Genomic DNA, 19,987 nt, shown 5'->3' on the forward strand with positions numbered 1-19,987 from the left:
CTGAATGTTGAGCTTTAAGCCAACTTTTTCACTCTCCTCTTTCACTTTCATCAAGAGGCTTTTTAGTTCCTCTTCACTTTCTGCCATAAGGGTGGTGTCATCTGCATATCTGAGGTTATTGATATTTCTCCTGGCAATCTTGATTCCAGCTTGTGTTTCTTCCAGTCCAGCGTTTCTCATGATGTACTCTGCATAGAAGTTAAATAAGCACGGTGACAATATATAGCCTTGACGTACTCCTTTTCCTATTTGGAACCAGTCTGTTGTTCCATGTCCAGTTCTAACTGTTACTTCCTGACCTGCATACAGATTTCTCAAGAGGCAGGTGAGGTGGTCTGGTATTCTCATCTCTTTCAGAATTTTCCACAGTTTATTGTGATCCACACAGTCAAAGGCTTTGGCATAGTCAATAAAGCAGAAATAGATGTTTTTCTGGAACTTTCTTGCTTTTTCAATGATCCAGCGGATGTTGGCAATTTGATCTCTGGTTCCTCTGCCTTTTCTAAAACCAGCTTGGACATCAGGAAGTTCACGGTTCACGTTTTGCTGAAGCCTGGCTTGGAGAATTTTGAGCGTTACTTTACTAGCGTGTGAGATGAGTGCAATTGTGCAGTAGTTTGAGCATTCCTTGGCATTGCCTTTCTTTGGGATTGGAAGGAAAACTGACTTTTTCCAGTCCTGTGGCCGCTGCTGAGTTTTCCAAATTTGCTGGCATATTGAGTGCAGCACTTTAACAGCATTATCTTTCAGGATTTGAAATAGCTCAACTGGAATTCCACTAGCTTTGTTCATAGTGATGCTTCTAAGGCCCACTTGACTTCACATTCCAGGATGTCTGGCTCTAGGTGAGTGATCACACCATCGTGATTATCCGGGTCATGAAGATCCTTTTTGTACAGTTCTTCTGTGTATTCTTGCCACCTCTTCTTAATATCTTCTGCTTCTGTTAGGTCCATAGCATTTCTGTCCTTTATTGAGCCCATCTTTGCATGAAATGTTCCCTTGGTGTCTCTAATTTTCTCAAAGAGATCTCTAGTCTTTCCCATTCTGTTGTTTTCCTCTATTTCTTTGCATTGATTGCTGAAGAAGGCTGTCTTATCTCTTCTTGCTGTTCTTTGGAACTCTGCATTCAGATGCTTATATCTTTCCTTTCCTCCTTGGCTTTTCACTTCTCTTCTTTTCGCAGCTATTTGTAAGGCTTCCCCAGACAGCCATTTCACTTTTTTGCATTTCTTTTCCATGGGGATGGTCTTGATCCCTGTCTCCTGTACAATGTCATGAACCTCATTCCACAGTTCATCAGGCACTCTCTCTATCAGATCTAGGCCCTTAAATCTATTTCTCACTTCCATTGTATAATCATAAGGGATTTGATTGAGGTCATACCTGAATGGTCTAGCGGTTTTCCCTGTTTTCTTCAATTTCAGTCTGAATTAAGCAAATATGGAAAACTCAGCAGTGGCCACAGGACTGGAAAAGGTCAGTTTTCCTTCCAGTCCCAAAGAAAGGCAATGCCAAAGAATGCTCACGCTATCAGTGCACGATGGTATCCGTAAATCTCCATATTAAGGGACTTCCCTGTGGTCCAGTGGTTAAGAGTCTGCCGCCGATGCAGGGATACTGATTCAGTCCTTGGTCTGGGAGGAATCCACATGCCACTGGGCACGTAAACCCGTGGCCACAACTACTGAAACCCACACGTCTTAGAGCCCGTGAGCCGCAACAAGAGAAGCCATCACAATGAGAAGCACGCACACTGCAGTTAGAGAGCAGCCCCTGTTTGCTGCAACTAGAGAAAGCCCAGGCACAGCCAAGATAAATAAACAAATAATGTTTTAAATAGGAGGTGTTTTTGTTTTTGTTTTTTTAGAAAAAAAGCTCCATTTTGTTTTGCTAATAGCTTATTATTGTGCTTTGTCTTGGTACCTGTGTGTGTTTCAAAGGTTAATTTGTTCAAAGGAAACTCTTTGAATGCACCCCTTTCTGAAATCTGTGGGGAGGGTTGGGGTTACATTGTCCTGGATACATGGTGAGAAGGGGAGAGAGTTTGTCAGACCGGATAAAGTGCCCTGGGAACGACCATTTCCTCCTATTTGCCTCCAAATCCACTGCATAAAGCAGGAATGTCCAGCCCAGACACTCTCTGAAGACGAGGGCGCACTTGTGGGGTCTCAGAGGTTATGCCTCAGAGGTTATTACAGTTCCTTTTTCAAGGATGGGAGACTTGATACTTCCTGGTCAAATGCAGGCGCTTTTGACCTTGGACCCTGGGAACTACAGCTCCCCCTGCTGGCCGCCGCCTGCCAGAGTCGATATAAACAAGACATGCAGTCTCCGCGTTCACCGACACTCTTTGCTTCCACAATGAAGATGAGCAGCTTCTCTGCGCTCCCCGTGATCTTCCTCCTGCTCTGCTTGCACACGGCGCAGCCGGGACCCCGCAAGGGTGCGTGGAGGGCGCGGCGGTCTTCTGTGTGGTGGGGGTGGGGGCACGCTTTCTCCGAGAAGCCGGTGGGACCCGCTGGGGCAGATGCCCAGGGGCCCCCACTTCACCTTGTGGCATTTTTCCCCAGGCGTCCAGAAACCTGGGTATTGCCCAGAATTTTTTCTTTCCTGCCCTTTCGTCCTTTTACCTATGTGCCAGCGCGATCGAGGGTGCAAGGGGACCAAGAAGTGTTGTTTCTACAACTGTAGGCGTCAGTGTATGGAACCCTGGGCATCGTTGGAGTGAGGTGAGAGGCCCTACATCTGCCCCCCGCACCCCCTCCACTTTGCCCCTGAAACGTTGCAGAAGAACCAGGTCTTCCAGAGGGAGTGGAGGACTGTCAGTACCCTTGGATTTCATGGAGACAAGAGCTTTTAAATTGATATCTGGTCTGGGACTTCTCTGGGGATTCAGTGGTTGAGACACAGCATTTCCATTGAAGGGGGGCCCTGGTTGGGTCCCTGACTGGGGAAGTAAGGTCTGGTCTGCCTGCCCCAAAACTCGCCTCAAAGACAGTGAAGAGAGAGGCCCTTCAAACCTTCTTCAGAAAATGCACCATTTGTGTCTTAGGCATCACTGTTTGGTGAAATGACAAGGAGGTCAGGATGAGATTATCTCTAAGCGTCTGAACTGTTACTGAATTTTTATAACTGTTTTCCAGGGCCGTTTTTTGTGTTTGTTTTTTTTTTAATGTTTGTTTATTTGGCTGCACTGGGTCTTAGTTGCAGCACGCAGAACCTGTGATCTTTATTGAAGCTTGTGGGATCCAGTTCCCTGACCAGGGATGGAACCCTGGCCCCTCGAATTGGGAGTGCAGTCTTAGCCACTCGACCACCAGGGAAGCCCCTGGCCATTATTTTTTCTAATCACTCTTTACATTTAAACAGTGAGGTAAGGGGTTCTGAGAGTATAATTCTTCAGCATGGCTCCTCTAGAATTCCCGAACCCTGATTCCTTGGAAGTGCATCTCAGCATCCTTGGGAGGAGTATATGGGGTGCAGACCATAGTGGTCGTGGGATCCAGTCCGTGTTCCCCTCAGGGTCTGCATCATCCCATGTCTCTGTTTCTCTCTCTGCTCTCCCCAGGTAGAAACCTCTCTTTACAGGTTTCTTGAGAAGGCTTGAGAAGAGGCTTCTCAAGGCTTGAGAAGACATGGGGGAGTCCAGGATGAGACTTGGATAAGTGATCTCCAGTGCTTCCCTGCTTGCCTCATTCCACAAGACTTCTTTTTATCAAGAGTTGAATGCTTCTTGATATGAAAATGCCACAAAGAAATAAAGTGTTCTCTATTTAAAACTACAGGGACGTCTATGACTACTGAGTCTCTCTCTCCCCGCCCCCTTCTCTGTCTTCAGCCTTTCGTGGGGGACCCTTCGGTGATTATATAAAAGGATGGGATCACTGTTTCTCGCTTCCTCTTAAGCGCCTGCACTTCTGTTTTTCTGATACTTTTTTTTTAATGCCTCCTGACACTCAGACTCTTTGTTTGTTAAATTCCCAGGGCATGTTTGAGTCAGAGTTTCTGTGTTTGGATGCTATGAAAGGTGTACATTCTTATCCTGAGGCAAGGGGCAAGTCTCTGCACTGCATCATCTCTGGTGCAGCCGCTGGTCGCCTCTCCACTTGTGGGAGCTGTAAGACTAGACTTGGGACTTCAGGGCTGGAAATGGAGTGGAACGTGGCCTTGGTTCTAAGCTACTTCAGCGTCTAAAATCTAGGCCTTCATAAATTTAGAAAAGGAAATTCTGCTTAGCAACCTTGAATCTTAATTTAAGGGGTCGAAGACCCTAACCTACCTAATAATGAAGTGTTATTTAGCCATGCATTTCCTCTGTCTCTGCTTTGTGATTCTTTCTTGATTTGGGATCACAGAGGGATTTCAGTTCTTAGAGAGTGGTCTTCAAAAAATGTGTTTTTCTTTTCTACCTTCATGAACTGTAACAATTCCCTTAATAAATAGATAAATATCAATTTTCAAATTTATGAAAATTTGAAATATATGTATGCTGCTGCTGCTAAGTCGCTTCAGTAGTGTCCGACTCTGTGCGACCCCATAGACGGCAGCCCACCAGGCTCCCCCGTCCCTGGGATTCTCCAGGTAAGAACACTGGAGTGGGCTGCCATTTCCTTCTCCAATGCATGAAAGTGAAAAGTGAAAGTGAAGTCGTTCAGTCGTGTCCGACTCCTTGCTTCCTTTCCCTTCATTGCTTGAACAATTCAGACCGAAAACAAACAGGTGACTAACTGAGCTTAAGGCCCCCTGGACGGCAGATGTCAGAGTAAGATTAGATCACCAAGGGTTTCCTGGGGAAAAGGTGTGTCGGGGTCAACGGGTGACAAGGGGGTGAGGGCAGCCATCAGACTAGGTGCAGGGTTGACTCCTGGCGAAGGAGGGAAAGATGGAGGGTTGAGGAGGAAGGGTCTTTGAAGACAGTGTAATAGTGAAGAAGCATTGACCTGGCTGAAGGGGAGGGTCTGAATCACAGTCACCTACTGGGGGTAGCTCAGAATGGGCAGGGGTGGAGGGGTACCTGGCTAGCTCGGGGGAGGGGGGGAGTGCCTCTTTCTTTCCTAGAGCAGGAGTTCAACCCAGTCCTTCCACTGGGCATCTCTGGAATGGGAACCCTGACAGAGACCAAGTTCCCGTGAGGGCTTCATCTGGGAGTGTGCCTGGACCACCTGAAAGGATCCCTGCGTAGACAGCGCTGTCTGCCACATCCTGTGTGTCTCTCGCCTGCTTCCTCCCTCCCTCTCTCTCCTCTCATTCTCTACGTCTCCTTTGTCCTCTGGCTCTTCATCTTCTTTCCCCTCCATATCCTGCTTTCCGTTTCCGGTTCCTTTTATTACTGTCTTGCTGTCTTTCTCTCCTTTCCTGTCTTGCTCGTCCTTCCGTCTCAGTTTTCACCCAGTGTTTTCATGTGTGTGCTTTACTTTCTTCTCTCTCTTTCCGTCCTGCTTTGTTCTGTGTGCCTGCTCTCTTTCTCTGGGCCAGAAACACCTGTGTGGGGGCCCGGCGCATTCCCTCAGGAGTCAGCGACATGTCACGCCCCTTGTCAGGCTGTCCTTAGCACCCTCCCCTTGCCCACCTCTGGGTCATATCTGCTCCCCCGCCGCCTTCCTTCTGCTTTCTGGGGAATCCTTTCATCTTCCAGGAAGGTGGTCTCTGAGCCCTTAAATCCACCTCCCTCTATGTTGTATCTCTTGAGGAAGAGACAGCGAAAGACTCTCCCCTGCCCCAAAACTCCCTATTGGGGCTGGAGCTTCCAGCCAGCCCCTGCCCCCAACCCCCGGACGGATGCCAGGATGGCCAGCAGTGTTCAGAGAAGAAGCAATGCTGGCCTCATATTGGTTGCATGAAAGACAGGAATCCTCCAGCTGTTCTGAACCCATGAGAGGGGCAAAGATCGAGACGGACGGCAGAGGGTCTTGGGATGCTGGTGTTCAGTTCAGTTCTGTCGCTCAGTCGTGTCTGATGCTTTGCAACCCCATAGACTGCAGCACGCCAGGCTTCCCTGTCCATCACCAATTTCCAGAGCCTACTCAAACTCATGTCCATCATGTTGGTGATGCCATTCAACCATCTCATACATTGTCATCCCCTTCTTCTCCTGCCTTCAATCTTTCCCAGCATCAGGGTCTTTTCCAGTGAGTCAGTTCTTCACATCAGGTGGCCAAAGTATTGGAGTTTCAGCTTCAGCATCAGTCCTTCCAATGAATATTCAGGACTGATTTCCTTTAGGACTGACTCGTTGGATCTCCTTGCAGACCAAAGGACTCTCAAGAGGCTTCTCCAACACCACAGTTCAAAAGCATCATTTCTTCAGTGCTCAGCTTTCTTTATAGTCCAACTCTCACATCCATACATGACTACTGGAAAAACCATAGCTTTGACTGGATGGATTTTTGTTGGTAAATTAATGTGTCTGCTTTTTATTATGCTGTCTAGGTGGGTCATAGCTTTTCTTCCAAGGAGCAAGCGTCTTTTAATTTCATGGCTGAAGTCACCATCTGCAGTGATTTTGGAGCCCCCCAACAGAAGAGAAACGAAAAGCAAAGGAGAAAAGGAAAGACATAAGCATCTGAATGCAGGGTTCCAAAGAATAGCAAGAAGAGATAAGAAAGCCTTCCTCAGTGATCAATGCAAAGAAATAGAGGAAAACAACAGAATGGGAAAGACTAGAGATCTCTTCAAGAAAATTAGAGATACCAAGGGAACATTTCATGCAAAGATGGGCTCAATAAAGGACAGAAATGCTATGGACCTAACAGAAGCAGAAGATATTAAGAAGAGGTGGCAAGAATACACAGAACTATACAAAAAAGATCTTCAAGACCAAGATAATCACGATGGTATGATCACTCATCTAGAGCCAGACATCCTGGAATGTGAAGTCAAGTGGGCCTTAGAAAGCATCACTACGAACAAAGCTAGTGGAATTCCAGTTGAGCTATTTCAAATCCTGAAAGATGATGCTGTTAAAGTGCTGCACTCAATATGCCAGCACATTTGGAAAACTCAGCAGTGGCCACAGGACTGGAAAAGGTCAGTTTTCCTTCCAATCCCAAAGAAAGGCAATGCCAAGGAATGCTCAAACTACTGCACAATTGCACTCATCTCACACGCTAGTAAAGTAATGCTCAAAATTCTCCAAGCCAGGCTTCAGCAATACGTGAACCATGAACTTCCTGATGTCCAACTGGTTTTAGAAAAGGTAGAGGAACCAGAAATCAAATTGCCAACATCCGCTGGATCATGGAAAAAGCAAGAGAGTTCCAGAAAAACATCTATTTCTGCTTTATTGACTATGCCAAAGCCTTTGATTGTGTGGATCACAATAAACTGTGGAAAATTCTGAAAGAGATGGGAATACCAGACCACCTCACCTGCCTCTTGAGAAATCTGTATGCAGGCCAGGAAGCAACAGTTAGAACTGGACATGGAACAACAGACTGGTTCCAAACAGGAAAAGGAGTACGTCAAGGCTGTATATTGTCACCATGCTTATTTAACATCTATGCAGAGCACATCATGAGAAACGCTGGACTGGAAGAAACACAAGCTGGAATCAAGACTGCCAGGAGAAATATCAATAACCTCAGATATGCAGATGACACCACCCTTATGGCAGAAAGTGAAGAGAAACTAAAAAGCCTCTTGATGAAAGTGAAAGAGGAGAGTGAAAAAGTTGGCTTAAAGCTCAACATTCAGAAAACGAAGATCATGGCATCCGGTCCCATCACTTCATGGGAAATAGATGGGGAAACAGTGGAAACAGTGGCAGACTTTATTTGGGGGGGCTCGAAAATCACTGCAGATGGTGACTGCAGCCATAAAATTAAAAGACGCTTCCTCCTTCGAAGAAAAGTTATGACCAACCTAGATAGCATATTGAAAAGCAGAGACATTACTTTGCCAACAAAGGTCCATCTAGTCAAGGCTATGGTTTTTCCAGTGGTCATGTATGGATGTGAGAGTTGGACTGTGAAGAAACCTGAACGCCGAAGAATGGATGCTTTTGAACTGTGGTGTTGGAGAAGACTCTTGAGAGTTCCTTGGACTGCAAGGAGATCCAACCAGTCCATTCTGAAGGAGATCAGCCCTGGGATTTCCTTGGAAGGAATGATGCTGAAGCTGAAACTCCAATACTTTGTCTACCTCATGTGAGGAGTTGACTCATTGGAAAAGACTCTGATGCTGGGAGGGATTGGGGGCAGGAGAAGGGGATGAGACCGAGGATGAGATGGCTGGATGGCATCACTGACTTGTTGGAGGTGAGTCTGAGTGAACTCCGGGAGTTGGTGATCGACAGGGAGGCCTGGCATGCTGCGATTCATGGGGTCGCAAAGAGTCGGACACGACTGAGCGACTGAACTGAACTGAAAATAAAGTCTCTCACTGTTTCCATTGTTTCCCCATCTGTCTGCTGAAGGTGGCTGGAGACAAAAGCTAGTCCAGTCTCTGCCATTGCCAATTTTGTGATTCTTGTTGATGGCTTGATCAGTTAGTGGAACTTACTTTCAGCCTGACTCGAGATCAGCCACTTGTCAGTCCAGCAGGGGGCGCCCTGGGTTAAAGGAATCAGGTCTGCCTTCACGAGATGCTTAGGCCTCAGTTTGGGGACTGGGGCAGTTAGCTTCCATGAAGGCGGGTAAAACTGGGCTGTAGTCTTGGACAGTGGGAGGGTTTCAAGCTCCAGACCCGCTCTCTCCAATTCAGGTGAAGCCTGGGAAGTGTTCAGTGGTGAGAGACACTTGGAAGCTGCTCGGCGTTGACATGAGGGCAAGTGTAGACAGTGGTGCATCGTCCCTGAGGAAGTAAGAAGTCAGCCAGGCTCAAATCTCTGAGTCATCTGCCATCAGTCTCCCTCAGCCTGACCTAAGTACCCTGAAGGTCTGTGCTTTGTGACAGGGGGCTGCCTCAGCAGAATGTTGGCCCTTCCACAACATCTCCCACTGTCTTCTGGGCACAAAACCTCAGAGGATCACATTGCAGGGCCTCTATGCCTGACCTATCACCTGGGCCCCGGGCGGGAGATGGTCTGGAGAAGCTTGGAGAAGCAGCCCTGACTTAGGGTTCATGAGACTGAGGTCTGAATGTCAGCTTTGCCTGACTGACTTGTTGCCTTGGGCAGGTGAGAGTGCCTCTCTGACACAGTTGAATGAAAGCCCAGAAATGGACCTTAAACATATTATGGCTCACTGTTTGACCTGGGAGCCAAGTATACTCAGTGGGGAGAGGAGAGTCTTTGCAATAAATGGTGCTGGGAAAACTGGATATACTCATGCAAAAGAAAGGCATTGGACCCCATCTACACCACTTACAGAAATTAGTTTGAAATGGGTGAGGACTTACACATAAGACCTGAAATCATTAAACTATGAGGAGACAACAGAGGATGAGATGGTTGGATGGCATCACCGACTCGATGGACCTGAGTTTGAGTAAGCTCCGGGAGTCGGTGATGGACAGGGAAGCCTGGTGTGCTTCAGTCCATGGGGTCGCAAAGAGCTGGACAGGAGGAGTGACCGAGCTGACTGAACTGACTAGGAGAAAACGGGGAAAACACTCTTTGACGTCAGACTTGGCAATGATGTTTTTGGCTACAACATCAAAATCACAAGCAACAAAAGCAAAAATCAGTAAGTGGAACTACATCAAACTAAAAAGCTGCACAGCAGTATCAACAATCAACAAAATGAAAAGGTAACCTAAGGGATGGAAGAAAATATTTTCAAATCATATATCTGATAAGGAGGTTAATATCCAAAATCTATAAATAATTCATATAATCAATAGCAGAAACAAAAACAGACCTCCCAATAAAAAATGGACAGAGGACTTGAATAGACTTTTTCTCAAAGAAGACATACAAATGGCTGACAAGTACATGAAGAGGAACTCAATATTACTAATAATCATGGAAACAGCAAATCAAAACCACAGTGAGATATTGCCCCACATCTATTAGAATGGCTATCATCAAAAAGGAAAGAAATAAAGTGTTGTTGAGGAGATGGAGAAAAGAGAACTGTCATGTACTGTTGGCTGGTACATAAATTGGTAGAGCACTATGAAAAACAATATGGCGGTTCTTCAAAAAATTAAAAATAGAGCTACCATATGATCCAGCAATCTCACTTCTGGGTATGTATACAAAGGAGATAAAACCGCTATCTAGAACATCTTAAAAAATCATGATTTATTTGCTTGTATTTCTAACATGAAGGATAGTTTACTATATACACTGTTTTTGCTAAACAAGATAACTGACAACTCTTCATCTCAACTCATAGAGACCGTCCTCACTCTATTTTTTAAAATATTGTCCAGATATTTTATTGTGCTGATATATCACAGTTTATTATCCTATTTTTCTCGTCCTGCACAGATAAGCAATCCTTTGCTATTACAAATGACGTTACAAATTATGCTAACATGGTTGTTGACACATGTCTTCAGAGTAGATTCCTAGAAGTTAGACTGTTGACAGGCTAAAAACATGTCATTTTGTTAAACATTGCTCAATTCCTGTCCCCAGGAACTGCATTATTTTGGATTCCTACCAGCTATGCCTGAGAAAGACTGTTTCTGCATAGTCTTAGTAATGGAGTTTGCTGCCAAGCTTTTGAATTTCCGCCCGTTTGGAAGACAGGGAACAGTACAGCTTCAATGTGGAGTTTTCTATTCACATACCCAAACCACAGTGCTTTAACTACAGGGGCATTAGAGTGCATTGTAACATATGGGAAGGCTAGCCTTTGTTGATGCTTTTCTCCTTTAGGGGCTTCCTAGTGTTCTTGCCTGTTTACTTTTTATATGAAGTCTAGAATCAACTTCTTAAAATTTATTGGTACTTTATTGAAATTATACTAATGAATAAATTTGACATTTTTATTATGTTATAATCGTTCCATCCAAGGACAAGGGATGTTCCTATTTAAGCATACTTTTGAATCTTTGACAAATGTTTTAAAATTTTGATAATTTCCTAAGGCATTTATTTCTAGTGTAAAGTTTTGTTGCACTAAATGCATAATGTCTTACATTAAATCTTTAAACTTTTTCATGTGTAAGAATATCAGTTATTTTTGGTGCTAATATAAAATATGATTGAATGCTTTCATCATTTATATGCTTTGGATTTAACATGGAATCTTCTGGCTTCTACAGATACACAATCATGTTATCTACAATGGTGTCTTCATTTCTAATTTTGGTGTATCTGATTTTTAAAATCCTGTGCAATACCTTAGCTACTTCTTCCATTACAATATGAAACAGTAGTGAAGTTAGTGGACATGCTCCCCTTCTTAATCTTAATGGAAAAGTCTTTGTATTTCTCGATTCAAGAGGTTATTAGTCCATTTTATAGCTTATGTGCATATACCTTTTAAAAATTATAAATAAGAGTTTATTTTTCTGAAGTTCTTTTCAACGTTTATGAGAATAAATTCTATCATTTTTCCCTCCTTAGATATATTTAGATAAGAAATTATATTAAAGATTTCCACCATCTTGTATTTGAGCATAATGAATTATTTTTTAAAATATACTTTGTATTCTGCTTGCTAAATTTTATTTTGGATTTTGGAATTAATATTCATTACTGAAATTAATCAGTAGTTTTCTTTTTTATGTAGTTTTACCAAGTTGGGATGTCAATTTTGTATCTACTTCAGAAAAAGAATTGAAAGATTATCTTTTTTACACTTTGCAATCATCTAAGCATTATTGAAATTTTGTGTCTTGGAAGGAAATAAGTATAGCAGGGAATGGTTCTCCCCAAAAGCATCTGCGGGGAGCATGGTCCTGGTAACACTTTGGTTTCAATCCAGTGAAACTATGTTGGACTTTCAGCCTCCAGAACTTTTATGTAAAAGCATAAATGTCTGTTGTTTTAAGTCAGTAAGTTGATGCCAATTTGTTAAAGCAGTCATAAGAATCTAACACAATAGATTGACTGATAGTTTTGGCCACATAAAAATTTGATACAGAAGCATTTTACAGAGCTGTTGCAGAATAATGGAGGACTTAACTAGTTTCTTTTTTTTAAGGGAAGAAAAATGAAATAATAAGGTAATTCATTACAGGAAAGACTTAAACTGTACCGGCATACCTCGGAGATAATGTGGGGTTAGTTCCAGACCACCACAATAAAGCAAGTTCACTCAAATTTTTAGTTGCTTAGTGCGTCTAATGACAGAATCATCTCTGTTCGTTTCCAAGGCAAATCATCCAGTATCACAATAATCCAAGTCTATGCCCCAACCACTAAGGCTGAAGAAGCTGAACTAACAACAACAAAAAAAGATGTCCTTTTCATCATAGGGGACTGGAATGCAAAAGTAGGAAGTCAAGAGATACCTGGAGTAACAGGTAAGTTTGGCCTTGGCGTACAAAATGAAGGGCAAAAGCTAACAGAGTTTTGCCAAGAGAACAATTTGGTTATAGCAAACAGCCTCTCCCAACAACACAAGATGCGACTCTATGCATGGACATCACCAGATGGTCAATATCGAAATCAGATGGATTATATCCTTTGCAGCAAAAGATGGAGAAGCTCTATACAGTCAGCAAAAACAAGACCAGGAGCTAACTGTGGCTCGTATCATGAACTCCTTATTGCAAAATTCAGACTTAATTGAAGAAAGTAGGGAAAACCACTAGACCATTCAGGTATGACTTAAGTAAAATCCCTTAGGATTATACAGTGGAGGGGACAAATAGATTCAAGGGATTAGATCTGATAGAGTACCTGAAGAACTATGGACGGAGGTTCTTGACATTGTACAGGAGGCAGTGATCAAGACTATGCCCAAGAAAAAGAAATGCAAAAAGACAAAATGATTGTCTGAGGAGGCCTTACAAATAGCTGAGAAAGGAAGAGAAGCTAAAGGCAAAGGAAAAATACCCAAAGTAATGCTCAAAATTCTCCAAGCCAGACTTCAACTGTACGTGAACCATGAACTTCCAGATGTTCAAGCTGGATTCAGAAAAAGCAGAGGAACCAGAGATCAAATTCCCAATATCCATTGGATCATCGAAAAAGCATGAAAGTTCCAGAAAAACATCTCCTTCTGCTTTATTGACTATGCCAAAGCCGTTGACTGTGTTGATCACAACAAACTGTGGAAAATTCTTCAAGAGATGGGAATACCAGACCACCCAATCTGCCTCCTGAGAAATCTGTTATGCAGGTCAAGAAGGAACAGTTAGAACTGGACATGGAACAACAGACTGGTTCCAAATCAGGAAAGGAGTATGTCAAGGCTGTATATTGTCACTGTGCTTATTTAATTTATATGCAGAGTACATCATGAGAAATGTTGGGCTGGATGAAGCCCAAGCTGGAATCAAAATTGCCGGGGGAAATATCAATAAACTCAGATATGCAGATGACACCATCTTTATGGCAGAAAGCAAAAAGGAACTAAAGAGTCTCTTGATAAAAGTGAAAGAGAGTGAAAAATTGACTTAAAACTCAACATTCAGAAAACTAAAATCATGGTATCCACTCCCATCACTTCATTGCAAATAGATGGGGAAATAACTGAAACAGTGACAGACTTTATTTTGGGGGGCTCCAAAATCACTGCAGATGGTGACTGCAACCATGAAATTAAAAGACGCTTGCTCCTTGGAAGAAAAGCTATGACCAACCTAGATAGCACATTAAAAAGCAGAGACATTACTTTGCCAACAAAAGTCCATCTAGTCAAAGCTATGGTTTTTCCACTAGTTATGTATAGGTGTGAGAGGTGGACTATAAAGAAAGCTGAGCACTGAAGAATTGATGCTTTTGAACTGTGGTGTTGGAGAAGACTCTTGAGAGTCCCTTGGACAGCAAAGAGATCCAACAGAAATCAGTCTTGAATATTCTTTGAAAAGACTGATATTGAAGCTGAAACTCGAATACTCTGGTCAACTGATGCAAAGAACCAACTCACTGGAAAAGACACTGATGCTGGGAAAGATTGAAGGTGGGAGGAGAAGGGGACGACAGAGGATGAGATGGTTGGATGGCACCACCAATTCAATGGACATGAATTTGAGTAAACTCCAGAAGTTGGTGATGGACAGGGAAGCCTGGCGTGCTGCAGTCCATGCGGTTGCAAAGAGTCAGACATGAACGAGTGACTGAATTGAACTGATACTTACCTGAATGCAGAGTTCCAAAGGATAACAAGGGGAGATAAGAAAGCCTTCCTCAGCGATCAATGCAAAGAAATAGAAGAAAACAATAGAATTTGAAAGACTAGAGATCTCTTCAAGAAAATTAGAGCTACCAAGGGAACATTTCATGCAAAGATGGGCACAATAAAGGAGAGCAATAGTATGGACCTAACAGAAGCAGAAGATATTAAGAAGAGGTGGCAAGAATACACAGAAGAACCATACAAAAATGATCTTCATGACCCAGATAACCATGATGGTGTGATCACTCACCTAGAGCCAGACATCCTGGAATGTGAAGTCAAGTGGGCCTTAGGAAGCATTACTACAAATAAAGTTAGCAGAGGTGATAGAATTCCAGTTGAGCTATTTCAAATCTTAAAAGATGATGCTGTGAAAGTGCTGCACTCAATATGTCAGCAAATTTGAAACTCAGCAGTGGCCACAAGACTGGAAAAGGTCAGTTTTCTTTCTAATCCCAAAGAAAGGCAATGCCAAAGAATGTTTAAACTACTGCACAATTGCACTCACCTCACATGCTAAAAAAGTAATGCTCAAAATTCTCCAAGCCACACTTCAACAGTATGTGAACTGAGAATTCCAGATGTTCAAGCTGTATTTAGAAAAGGCAGAGGAACCAGAGATCAAATTGCCAACATTCACTGGATCATAGAAAAAGCAAGAGAATTCCAGAAAAAAACATTGCTTCTGCGTTATTAACTGCACCAAAGCCTTTGTGTGGATCACAACAAACTGTGGAAAATTCTTCAAGAGATGGGAATACCAGACCACTTGATCTGCCTCCTGAGAAATCTGTATTCAGATTAAGAAGCCAATGGTTAGACGAGACATGGAACAATGGACTGGTTCCAAATTGGGAAAGGCGTATGTCAAGGCTGTACACTGTCACCCTGCTTATTTAACTTATATGCAGAGTACACCATGAAAAATGCCAGACTGGATGAAGCACAAGCTGGAATCAAGATCGCTGGGAGAAATATCAATAACCTCAGATATGCATATGATACCACCTTTATGGCAGAAAGCAAAAAGGAACTAAAGTTAAAGAGGAGAGTGAAAAAACTGGCTTAAAACTCAACATTCAGAAAACTAAGATCATTGCATCCAGTCCCATCACTTCATGGCAAATAGATGGGGAAACAGTGACAGACTTTATTTTCTTGGGCTCCAAAATCACTGCAGATGGTGACTGCAGCCATGAAATGAAAAGAGGCTTGCTCCTTGGAAGAAAAGCTATGACGAACCCAGACACCATATTAAAAAGCAGAGACATTACTTTCTGACAAAAGTCCATATAGTCAAAGCTTTGGTTTTTCCAGTCGTCACATATGGATGTGAAAGCTGTGCCATAAGGAAAGTTGAGTGCCGAAGCATTGATGCTTTTGATCTGTGGTGTTAGAGAAGACTCTTGAGAGTCCCTTGGACTGCAAGGAGATCAAACCAGTCAATCCTAAAGGAAATCAACCAGGAAGATTCAGGGGAAGGACTGATGCTGAAGCTGAAACTCCAATACTTTGGCCACCTGATGCAAAGAACTGCTTGCCTGCAAAAGACCCTGATGCTGGGAAAGATCAAGGGCAGGAGGAGAAGGGGACGACAGAGGATGAGATGGTTGGATGGCATCACTGACTCAATGAGTATGAGTTTGAGCAAACTCTGGGAGTTGGTGATGGACAGGGAAGCCTGGCATGCTACAGTCCATACGGTCACAAAGAGTCGGATACAACTGAGTGACTGAACTGAACTTAACTGAGTGCCTCTCAAAGTTATGTTTGTACTACAATGTATATGTGTACACTATATACATTTACTGAATATATATGTCTACACTACACCGTAGTCTTTTGTGGGCAAGAGAATTAAATCTAAAAAAATGTACATACCTTAATTTAAAAATATTTTATTGCTAAAAAATTCTGATCATCTGAACCTTTCACGAATTGTAGTGATAACATCAAAAGTCGCAGATCATAAGTCCCTAATAACAAATGTGATCACAGTGAAAAAGTTTCGACTATTGCAAGAATTACCAAAACGTGACACAGAGACAGAAAGTAAGCATATGCTGTTGGAGAAATGGCACCCACAGACTTGCACCACAGAGGATTGCCACAAACCTTCAGTCTGTTAAAACTGCAACATCTGTGAAGCACAATAAAACAAAGTACAACAAAATGAGATATGGTTGCATAAAGAATGAACTTCGAGCATGGTACACAACTCGACTCAGTAGTGACATTTTTACTGAGTTGCAAAAGGTCATCGTTGAATACAGTTTTACCAAAATTGTGATATACTTGCAAGAGTATAGAGGTTGTAACAGAAACCGCAATTAGAGTTGGGAGGTCAGAAGGGGGCGCTCTCACACCCTCTGACCGTAGCAGAGCCCAGCAGGAGACTTTTCCTCCCTAGCAAAGACTCAGGCAATGAAAAGCCACAGATCTTTTGTTTCCTAGAGTCCTCCCGACTTCCTTGCTTGTGTGAGTGCATGCTAAGTTGTTCAGTTGTGTCCGACTCTTTGTGAGTCTATCCTCTGTCCTTGGGATTCTCCAGGCAAGAATACTGGAGTGGGTTGCTGTTTCCTTCTCCAGGAGATCTTCCCCACCCGGGGATGAAATCTTCTGCATTGGCAAGTGGGTTCTTCACCACTAGCGCCACTTGGGAAGCACCCCCCCCACCACCACTTCCTTTTCCTCTCTGTAAAAGCATTCTCTTTCCCTTGCTGGGCAGGGACTTTCACTTGGCCCATCATGGTTGCAAACCCCAAATTGCAATTCTTTGCTGATCCTTAATGTTTTTGCTGGAGAAATAACTGGCTATCTGTTTTTTGTTTGTTTGTTTGTTTGTTTTTTTAAGTAACATGATCTCCTTTGCCTAAACATCTCTGTCTCTCTTATTTTCATTCTCTTATTCTCTATACCTCCTCACTGTCTTTCTCTTTATGCCTCTATTTCTGTCTCTGTCTGGATTCCTTTTAATCTGATTTACCTTCTTTGTCTCTTACTCTTTGTGTGTGCTCCTTACTCTCTCTTCTGTCTGCCTGTCTCTGCCTCTATCTCTCAACTCTCCATCCAGATGCCTCCATCTGTTTGTCTTTAATCTCCACTCCACCCTCATTTCTGGCATTCTTTGTCTCTGGATGTCTTTGTCTTTCCCTGAAACAGGGATACCTGATCATGAGCTCTACAACTTTCCTCCTAAGCCAGTGACTTTTCTTGATGGGATAACCCAACTACTACCCCCTCAACGCCCCCTCCCATCACAACTGCTCCCTGACAGGTTGGATCCTTTCACCTCCTTAATGCATTGGGGAACCCATCCCCTTCTCACGGCATGTAGGAAGGAAGAGAAAGCTGGGTTCTTCCCCTCAAAACCACTCTTTCACGTTAGGGGGCTCAGCCCCCATAATGCCATATGATGGCAGTGCCTATGCAGAAAAGACACACCCTAGCCTCTGTTGCATCACATATGGGAATTCCACAGGCATCTCAGACTCCAAAGCAAAGGTCCTGCCCAGAAAGAGTAGTTCCCACGGTATGTAGGTGTCCATTTCCACTGGGGGTTAGTCAGCTGGACCCAGTCAGTTAGCCTGTCCGTCAGTGCCACATGCCACGAGCTATGGGCACTGCTAGAGGCTCCCTGGGGAATCGGTCGCTCTTTCAGGAGTTGACTGGACCTCAGATATGGGAGATATGGTCCTGAGATATGGGAGATATGAGACAGGTTGATTTCTTTACTAACACTCAGACATGGGCTGGGATTTGGCAGAATGCAGGGGGCACCCAGAGGCATCCTGTAACCTGCACCTCTGTCTTGTTCTGTTAAGGTGAAGCCTGGAAAATGCCAAGGAGATTCTGGCAAGGATAGGAGATTCTACCTGCTGCACCAATGTGAGCAGGATGGTTAGGGTAATAACCTCAAGGGCCAAGAAGGCAGGTTTGCCCCTTCATGAAAGCTAAAGAGGAGGTCCAGGCTTATTTCAATGTCTCAATCCATCTTCCACTTGGTCCAGACCTACAGAAAGGGGCTCTCTGCCTTGTTCCCTCTGCCAGGCTTCCTGGCCTTCAGTATCATCCCCACTCCCAGTCCTTCAGCAAGAGTCCCACGGAGTCACCATCTCGGGGGGTTCTCCCCCTTACTCATTTCTCCGGTGCCAAGGGCTCAAGGGCACCCAGGAGAAACTGGTAAGGAGATGAGGGAAAGAAGCCTAGCAGTGGTGCCATTCAGAGGATGTCCCAGACACAGCATGATCCCAGAGGGATCTTTGAAGCATTAAAAAGAGGGATTTGGGGGACTTCCCTGAAGGTCCAGTGGTGAAGACTCCACCCTTCCAAATCAGGGGGCGTGAGTTCAATCCTTGATTGGGAAACTAAGATTCCACATGCTGCGCAGCACAGCCAAAAAAAAATTTTTTTTATTTAAAAAAAGCACACCAAAAGAGGGGTTTTGTACTCCCATAGTGGTCAAACATTGCCTAGGAGCTGAAGGAGATCAAAGGAAGTCCCAGGCATTTCTGGTTCTTCCTCTGGACAAAGGGACTGCAATAGCTCAAAGATGTGCCTCAGAGTAAGATGTTAGCATGAAACACTAACTGGGGTCCTCGCCATACAGAGACACTCAAAGGTATTGAAGGCACCTGGGCATGGAAGCAACAGTGTTCAGTGTAACCAGTACCCACAGCAGTGCTCCCATCACAGACATCTTTGGTATGAGCCCTGGAAGAGAGAGTAGCTTTGATGGGTCAGGAGGGAGTGCCCAGTGCCCTGCTCTGTCTAGCTGGGAAGATTGGAACGCATCTGGTGGTACAAAGCCACAGCAGAAGGTCCTCCTACAGTGATAAATGTCAACAACAGCCAGTGCAGAAGTGTGACTAAACATCGCGAGGTCCTGTGTAGGAAAGCAATGCATTTACCTCGCAGAAGGGAAAGAGGAAGTCCAAACTCAGATCAAACTTCTTCGATCCCGTTGGCCTCAGTACCCCAGACCCACGGGGAGGGGCTGCCTCCTTAGTTATTTCCGGCAGAGTTTGTGCAAGGCCTCCCTGACATTAACACCACTCTTGCCCCAGGCAAGGATTCCCAACCAGTTACCTGGGACAGTGCTTTCTCCCAGACGCCTCCAAAGGCCCTGGGCTCATTGTGGGGATGTTTGCGAGGACATTCAAACCTTATACAAATTTCAAAAGATCCATGTGGAAAGAGCTGGAACGGGGAAACCCCTGCAGAAAGGCTTCAACTGTGAAGCGCGTTCATGATTGGAGGAGATCTGACGGCCACAGTTGTCATCCCTTAAATGACTGGAAAGAAGGGGAGTATGCTTGGAGTGACCTTCCCTTGTTTTTACCAGATTTCCCAATATCTATTTTTTAGTCAAATTCAGCAGGTTTCTACCCTGCCGCCCACCACCAGCTTGTTGGCATAAGACCACGATCTCAGGCAGCCAACCTCGTGGCGAAGGGGCCCTCCAACCCCCTTAGAGATCATTGGAATTTTTCAGAGAAACTCTTTCAAATGTGACAATAATACTGTACATACCAGGACATGGATGAGTGTCTCCCAGGACTAGGGAGGGAGAGATTGGAGTGTGGCTGAGAGCACTTTCTGGCTTCCTTCACTGGTTTCCTCAAGGAATCATTCATTCAACACATACTATGTGTCACTGTGCCAAACCACACAGATGCCACCCTCCTCCTGACGACAGTCGGAGTCTACGCGTGTCAGTCAGAGCTGGATGCTGGGATGTACTTTCGGTTGAGTTCTCCTGGAAGCAGACCCTAAGGCAGTAATTTGAGGACAAATAATTTACA

The 19,987-nt window shown here is 44.1% G+C and overlaps 1 protein-coding gene across 2 annotated transcripts; it reads left to right on the forward strand.

The window, feature by feature from the left end:
• Positions 1-2,311: 2,311 nt before the first annotated feature.
• On the forward strand, positions 2,312-3,787 carry LOC138416827 (WAP four-disulfide core domain protein 15A-like). 2 transcript variants are annotated; one of them, XM_069546324.1, is made up of 3 exons: positions 2,312-2,446; positions 2,574-2,732; positions 3,572-3,787. In XM_069546324.1, the coding sequence occupies exons 1-2, from the start codon at positions 2,326-2,328 to the stop codon at positions 2,729-2,731; spliced, it is 279 nt and encodes a 92-aa protein (XP_069402425.1). In that variant the 5' UTR covers positions 2,312-2,325; the 3' UTR covers position 2,732; positions 3,572-3,787. The 2 variants fall into 2 exon arrangements, with proteins under 2 accessions (XP_069402425.1, XP_069402426.1); XM_069546325.1 differs by having other exon boundaries at positions 2,323-2,446; positions 3,592-3,787.
• The last annotated feature ends 16,200 nt before the right edge of the window (positions 3,788-19,987 follow it).

The sequence above is a fragment of the Ovis canadensis genome, chromosome 13 (genome assembly GCF_042477335.2).
Source record: "Ovis canadensis isolate MfBH-ARS-UI-01 breed Bighorn chromosome 13, ARS-UI_OviCan_v2, whole genome shotgun sequence".
In the NCBI taxonomy this organism is placed as follows: domain Eukaryota; kingdom Metazoa; phylum Chordata; class Mammalia; order Artiodactyla; family Bovidae; genus Ovis; species Ovis canadensis.